At 46.7% G+C, this 8,368-nt stretch overlaps 1 protein-coding gene across 1 annotated transcript in view; it reads right to left on the bottom strand.

Annotated features, from left to right (window-relative positions):
- Window positions 1-8,368, bottom strand: part of LOC308368160 (protein NLRC3-like) — a gene marked incomplete at both ends in the record, with an annotated part of 46,164 nt that overhangs the window by 23,578 nt on the left and 14,218 nt on the right. Inside the window, 4 exons of the mRNA XM_080842257.1 lie at window positions 687-849; window positions 1,504-1,715; window positions 6,857-7,019; window positions 7,586-7,762. Coding sequence (XP_080698383.1) covers window positions 687-849; window positions 1,504-1,715; window positions 6,857-7,019; window positions 7,586-7,762 — 715 coding nt within the window. The remainder of the gene's footprint in view (window positions 1-686; window positions 850-1,503; window positions 1,716-6,856; window positions 7,020-7,585; window positions 7,763-8,368) is intronic.

Genomic DNA, 8,368 nt, shown 5'->3' with positions numbered 1-8,368 from the left:
TTCCGGTACCTGAAACATTAAAAGACAGGACAACACAGGAGAAGACACCGATGGTAGACACACTAGCTGGCAGGAGCTCGTGACAGCGCGTCCGCAATCACGTTCTCTTTCCCCCTAATGTGCTTAATGTGCAGATTGTATGGCTGGAGGAAAATACTCCAACGCATCAATCTCTGGTTGGGATTTTGCAAAGCATTCAGAAAAGTTAACGGGTTATGATCACTATAAACCACGATGGGGGTTGGGCAACCTCCAAGGTAGACCTCAAAATTCTGTAGAGCCCAAATTATTGCTAATGCCTCTTTTTCTATTGTTGAATAATTCAACTGGTACGAATTAAACTTTCTCGAGAAATAGCATATGGGACGTTCATTAGATTTTTCATCGTCTTGAAGCAAAACGGCTCCAGCTCCCACGTTACTCGCATCTACGTGCAGCTTAAACGGTTCATCCATCCTAGGAGCTGCAAGCACAGGCGCAGACGAGAGCAGATGTTTGGCACCCTCGAATGCAGTTTGGCAAGCAGGCGTCCAGACGAAGGGCTTGTTCTTTTTAAGCAAAGATGTTAACGGTACGACGACAGAGGAGAAGTTTTTACAGAAACTGCGATAGTACCCAATCATCCCGAGAAACCTCATTAGTTCCCGCTTACTGGTCGGGGATGGATAACTATCTATGGCCTGTACCTTGGCGCGCACAGGACGCACAAAGCCTTGACCAACGACCTTACCTAAATAATTCACCGTCGCCCTGGCGAACTCACACTTCGCCAGGTTGACGGTGAGGTTGGCGTGTGCAAGTCGAATGAACAGGTTGCGCAGTCGTTCCAAATGGGAACTCCAGGTATCACTGTGTACGACAACATCGTCCAAATATACGGCACACCCGTCCAAATTTGCGACAACCTGATTCATCAGTCTTTGGAATGTGGCAGCGGCGTTTCGTAAACCGAATGCCATGACGTTATATGCATAGAGCCCACTTGATGTAATGAACGCGGAAACCTCACGCGCACGCTCTGTCAAAGGAATTTGCCAGTACCCTTTTAATAAGTCCAACTTAGTAACGAACTTAGCTGACCCAACCTGGTCCACACAGTCCTCCATTCTGGGGAGGGGAAATGAATCAGCTTTCGTGACACTATTCAATTTTCTATAGTCGGTACAAAACCGATGCGTCCCATTGGCCTTTTTCACCAAAAGACATGGACTGGTCCAGCTAGAGTATGACCTTTCAGCCAAATCGTTCTGTAGCAGATACTTCACCTCCCCTTCTAAGATTTTCTGTCTCTCCCCAGAAACTCTATAGAAGCGTTGGCGTATTGGGGTGGCTTCCCCAACGTCAATATCGTGACTAATTAGGGTAGTCTGAGTGGGTGTGTCAGAAAATAAGCACGGAAACTCTTTAATCAGCGCCGCTACCTCGGATGCCTGACCTAAACTTAGATGGTTCAATAGCAATGGTAAATTAGCCAAAGACTCAGTATTGTTGAGTTTCCCCAACAATGCTGCATCGTCAGGTTCACAGGCGTCTACCTCTTCCAGCGCTGCCACCGCTGGCATGGAGGAGACAGAAGTTGCGAGACAGATCTGAGCAGGAGCACAAGTAGCGCTGTCCTCGTCCAGTGCTGCCACCACCGAATTAGGAACAGAGCTTTTCTCAACTTGTACCGACGGCCCCTCCACTGTCCCCACAACCTCACGATCAAAGTAGGGCTTTAGCAGATTTACGTGACACAGTTGCGTCCGTCTTTTCCTATCCGGCGTAGCCACCACATAATTGTCATTTTTCTCTTGGCGAACTACATTATATGGCCCTGCAAACTTAGCCTGAAATGGCGAGTGCACGACAGGCAAAATGACCATTACCTGATCACCAGGCTTGAACGAGCGAGACTCGGTCTTCCTGTCGTACGCTTGCTTCATTTTCACTTGGGCTTGTTGCAGTTTCAGCATTGCCAACCTACCAACCGCATATAAGCGTCGCCTAAATCCATCAACGTACGCGGTCATGTTCTGTGGCGGCGCACTGTTCTCAATGTCCATCAAGGATGCTACTGGTCCACGCACCCTATGGCCAAACACGAGTTCGTTCGGGCTAAACCCTGTGCTTGCCTGAGTCACCTCCCTAACTGCTAACAGCAGCCAGGGGAGACCCTCTTCCCAATCAGTACCTAATTGCACACAATACGCTCTCAGCATTGACTTATACGTTTGGTGAAACCGTTCTAAAACACCTTGACTCTGGGGGTGTCGTGCCGATGCCTTATTATGCTGTATCTTTAAGCATCGCAATATCTGTGTGAACGTTCTGGATGTGAAATTCGTACCCCTATCTGACTGTATAATCTTAGGCAATCCGAATATGGAGATAAACTGAGACAGTGCTCTCACCACTGGTTTGACCTTGATTGTACGCAGCGCGTATGCAGCGGGATAACGGGTAGTTTGACACATTACGGTAAGCAGATACAGACAACCTGTTTTGGAACGAGGCAACGGTCCGACACAATCAATCACTAGATGTTCGAAAGGTTTTGGTGAAGGAGTTATCGGCCGAAGTGGTACAGGCTTAATCGTCTGATTCGGCTTACCAATTAATTGACAAACGTGACAGGTTTTGACATGTGACGTGATATCTCGTTTAACACGAGGCCAATAACAGTAGCGCAGGATTCGGTCATAGGTCTTTTTAATTCCCATATGACCTGCATCATCATGGGCTGTAGTCAACACTATCTTCCGCAGTGAGGAAGGCACCACGACCTGCCAGTCATACTCATCTGGCAGTCCACTAAGCGACGGGCATCTACGAATTAGAACCTCATCTCTAATCACGTAACCATTCTTGAGTTCGCTGCTTTTGATGTCATTCGCTTTAGCATATAGCGACTGTAACGAAGAATCAGACTGTTGCGCCGCAATCAGATGTTGACGCGGAATGGAATCGGGCCACCCAGCCAATGACAACATCTCTGAACTGTCGCCATCGCCCGCTTTGGCCCCCGCGCGCGTCGCAGAGCGCGTCACAGCCGACATCGGACTTACACAAGCAGTCTCACACGCGTCGAATAGAGACTCTAGATTAGGGTCAACGCTAGGCAAGTCATTGGCCCACACTCGGGCCTTGGCCAGACCGTTACCCAGAATCAGGGCAGTACCATCTAACGGGAGCGCGGGACGCACCCCCACCAGCACTTCACCTTGAACCAAGCCGCAATCAATAAACACTCTATGCAATGGCACAGATAAAACATTGAGGTTAATTCCTCGCACTAAAACAGACTGACCGGAATCGGAGGCAGACGAAAATGGCAAAGCTGACTGCAAGATAAATGATTCTACCGAACCAGTATCTCTGAGTATTTTAATTGGGACCTTCTCTCCACCAGCACTTAGTGATACATAGCCATTTGAAATAAAGGGAGCAAAACTCTCTTCTAGATCAGACTCGCTCACGTTTACCAGCTGACTCGGGAGAGTTATCACCATGCCAGAGCCTAGCGCCGCCTCTCTAGTCTGAGTATTGGTACGGAATTTCCCCTTATACCTCTGTTCTTTTTCTTTCTTCTTTTTTAACTCCTCACATTGCCATTTGGTATGTCCTACACCCAAGCAGAAATGGCAAGTTACGCTCGAATCAAACTTATTTTGAGTGCGCTCAGTACGAAACTCCCTCTGACCAGAAGCAACAGGTGGGTCAAACGTGGGTCTACGAGGAGCTGGGCGACTCCACTGGACACGCTCACGAACTGGCTGAGTACTCAAATGTCTGGTTTTATGTATCAGAGCGTAGTCATCCGCTAGAACTGCTGCGTCGGCTACCGTAGTAACGTAATGTTCTGTAACATAAGTCGCAATGTCCTCCGGTAGACCATTCTTGAATTGCTCAATCAAAACAAGACTGCGCAATTCCTCGAACGCCTCCACTTCAGACGCAGTACACCAGCGATTAAACTGGAGCGACAACTCATCTGCAAACACCACATACGTTTGACCGAAACGTTTGCGCATTCCACGAAATTTTTGACGGTATGCTTCTGGTACTAATTCATACGCTTTGAGCACTGCCTTTTTCACACACGAATACGTACGGCACTCGGGTACTCCTAGTGCTGCATAAGCTTGGGCCGCTCGACCACTCAACGCACACTGGAGCAATAAACAGCGCGTAGCATCGGGCCAATCCTGTAGACACGCCACCCGTTCAAACAAAGTAAAAAAGGTGTCCACATTAGATTCCTCAAACTTTGGGAGAAGTCTTATGTCTCTCGCGATATCATGATTGCTGACATTAACTGGGGCAGGAGGTGCCAATTTCCCTTCCTCAATCAATGCCAAGCGCTTATTCTCAAAGGCCAATTTCTCGCGTTCGAGCTCTTGCTTTTCCAGCTCGAAATCGCGTGCCAATTTGGACCTTTCTACATGAGCCTCGTGCTCTTCTCTGCTTTTGGCCAACTGTAACTGCAAAATTTCCTTCTGCTGCTCAAATGATAAACCAAATGAAGGTAACTCGGGAGAAGTTTCCTGCTCTGCGGGCAAAACCTCCTGCTCCACTAACGTATCACGAATAATCGTTTTCATTACGCCTTTATTTCTCTTGGCATGGGCAGACAATTTAACTTTATAGCGTCCCGCAAGTATCAACAGTTGATCCTTAGCAAAGGCTTCAAAAGCCTCCACTGAAGGAGAAGTGATGAATTTATCGACCTCTGACATGTCGACGCTACTAATTTCGATCAGCTGTTCTTAAACTAAACAAAACTAGACAGAGGTGTGATTCCTCCCATGTAACAAGACAACCCTATCCCCCTAAACATTCCCCCCCTCCAACTAATCTAACCTATTTTCTTGACTGCATCCAAGAGCCGGGGATTAGCAAGAATCTGCCCACCAATACCGCTGGGTTCCAGCCATCCCGACTAACGTCGATTCAGCCTTCTCCCACGGCGGTGACCACCAACCCAGACGCAGTCGCTGGAACCTAAGCTCGACACTGGAGCTTTCTACTCGGGGAAAATGTCTATTAAAGTTATCCCATCACACAAGGACATTCACACCTCGCCAACAAACCAACATACGATACTCACTCTGAACAGCTGTCAGAACACTAATTAGCGGTAATGCGCCCGACAATTACAGGTTATATTACTCTACAGTTTACCCTACAGTTTACCAATCAAATAACAAATAATACTAACACTACATCTCTGCCTCCCAAAAAAGCAGAATAATATTAGCTCAGTAACCATGTAAAGAACGTAAACCATCGAGGTTACTCACGTGCGGATTCCATTCATAAAAATGGCGTGGCGGAAAACAAACAAATCAACGTAACCGCGGATTATGATAATTTAAGACTATTTAATCCAAGTTAGACGAGCCCCCACACTGTTATGGCCTAGGGAAACCATACAGTGAGGGAGGACGGAGACGTAGCTTTCTTAAACAATATTCAAGGTTTATTTCATAAACCCAAACGATAAGACATAATAACAAAAGACTGGACTAACGGGTAGGCAGGAAGCGATCAGTAATCAGTAGTGTGGTGCGAACGAGTGTTGCGTGTAGGTAATATACTGCGTGCATGTTGCATGTTACACCAAGTAAAGATAAATACAATTAACGGCAGCAGTCGGAAGCAGGCAGCAGCAAGGCGCAAAGCGGCAGAGCAGCGGAACCAGGAAGCAAATATAGGCCGCGACCTAGTCGACCCCGCCCACCTCAGTCCTAATCGGGATGACACCTGCAGCCACCTGCAAACAATCACAAGCAAGGCAGCCTGGCGGCCGTCACACACACACACACACACACACACACACACACACACACACACACACACACACATATAGGGACACCGACACGCACACAACCGCACTCAGCGATACACACACACGCAGAGATATATGCAGCCTAGGTGCTCCTGAAGCTCTGTCTCATATAACCACCAAAGGAAAAAAACACCAACATACAATTCATTAACAAATTAATGAAGTAATGAATGAATTAAACAAAAAATACCTTTATACTATTAGTATTTCACCTACCCACACATATTACATGAAATTATGCTTACTCTATTTTCTCCAGTTTGCAGTTTTGATGAGAAAGAGCAGAACATAGAAGTTTCACTCCTGAGTCTCTCAGCATCTCATTGCCCCGCAGGTCCAGCTGTGTGAGACTTGAGGAGTGTGAGGTCAGGGCAGAGGCCAGATAGGAACAGCTCTTCTCTGTCAGGTTACAGTAACCCAGCCTGGGAGAAACATCATGATATATCTGAATATTAATCACCAATCCTTTAACACACACACACACCACACACCACACACCAAACACCACACACACCACACACACACACACACACACACACACACACACACACACACAAACAAACACAAACACACACTGGCAGAAACACACAATCATGGATACACACACAGACACACACAGACACACACACACACACACACACACACACACATATAGGGACACCGACACGCACACACCCGCACTCAGGGATACACACACACACACACACACACACATGCAGAGATACAAAGCCAAACACACACTGACACAAACACACAGTCATGGATACACACACACCCCCCCCCCCCACACACACACACACACACACACATAGGGACACCGACACGCACTCAGGGATACACACACACGCAGAGAGATATATGCAGCCTAGGTGCTCCTGAAGCTCTGTCTCAGATAACCACCAAAGGAAAACAACACCAACATACATACAATTAATTAATTAATTAAACAAAAAATACCTTTATACTATAGGTATTTCACCTACCCACACAAATTACATGAAATTATGCTTACTCTATTTTCTCCAGTTTGCAGTTTTGATGAGAAAGAGCAGAACATAGAAGTTTCACTCCTGAGTCTCCCAGCAGCTTATTGCCATTCAGGCCCAGCAGTGTGAGACTTGAGGAGTGTGAGGTCAGGGCAGAGGCCAGATAGGAACAGCTCTTCTCTGTCAGGTTACAGTCACGCAGCCTGGGAGAAACATCATGATACATCTGAATATTAATCATCAATCCTCTATCCCCCACACACCACACACTCAGGGATACAAACACACACACACACACACACACACACACACACACACACACAAACATACACAAACAAACACAAACACACACTGACAGAAACACACAATCATGGATACACACACAGACACACACACACACACACACACGCACACATATAGGGACACCGACACGCACACACCCGCACTCAGGGATACACACACACGCAGAGATACAAAGCCAAACACACACTGACACAAACACACAGTCATGGACACACACACCCCCCCCCCACACACACACGCACACATAGGGACACCGACATGCACACACCCGCACTCAGGGATACACACACACGCAGAGAGATATATGCAGCCTAGGTGCTCCTGAAGCTCTGTCTCATATAACCATCAAAGGAAAACAACACCAACATACAATTAATTAATTAATTAATTAATTAATTAAACAAAAAATACCTTTATACTATAAGTATTTCACCTACCCACACATATTACATGAAATTATGCTTACCATAGTTGCTCCAGTTTGCAGTTTTGATGAGAAAGAGCAGAACATAGAAGTTTCACTCCTGAGTCTCCCAGCAGCATATTGCTCTTCAGGTCCAGCTGTGTGAGACTTGAGGAGTGTGAGGTCAGGGCAGAGGCCAGATAGGAACAGCTCTTCTCTGTCAGGTTACAGCTATGCAGCCTGGGAGAAACATCATGATACATCTGAATATTAATCATCAATCCTCTATCCCCCACACACACTCAGGGATACAAACACACACACACACAGATACACAAACACTCAGGGATACACATACACACTGATACACACAAACACACACACACACACACACAGGGACACAAACATCAACACACACACACAAACCCAAGGATACACAGATACACAGACACACACACACACACACACACACACAATGCCACACAAATGCTCAGGGATACACATACACACTGATACACAAACATCAACACACACACACACACACACACACTCACAAACTCAGAGATACACACACAAAAACACACATACACACTGATAAACACACACACTCAGGGATACACACACAGGGACACAAACACACACAAACACTCAGGGATACATACAAACACAAACACACACAAAAACACAAACATGCACTCTGGGATACACACACAAACACAGATATAGACAGTCACATTGGGACACACACACACACACACACACACAGTGTAGCGGTGGCCACCCCAGGTAGTTAAATAGTTCAGGCGCCAGGCAGGCCTAAAATCCTGCCACTTAACTGAGGTGTAC

This window comes from Sprattus sprattus (genome assembly GCF_963457725.1).
Source record: "Sprattus sprattus genome assembly, chromosome: 1".
Lineage (NCBI taxonomy): Eukaryota > Metazoa > Chordata > Actinopteri > Clupeiformes > Clupeidae > Sprattus > Sprattus sprattus.
The sequence above is the reverse complement of the archived record's forward strand: the minus strand, read 5'-3'. Positions and strand labels throughout refer to the sequence as shown.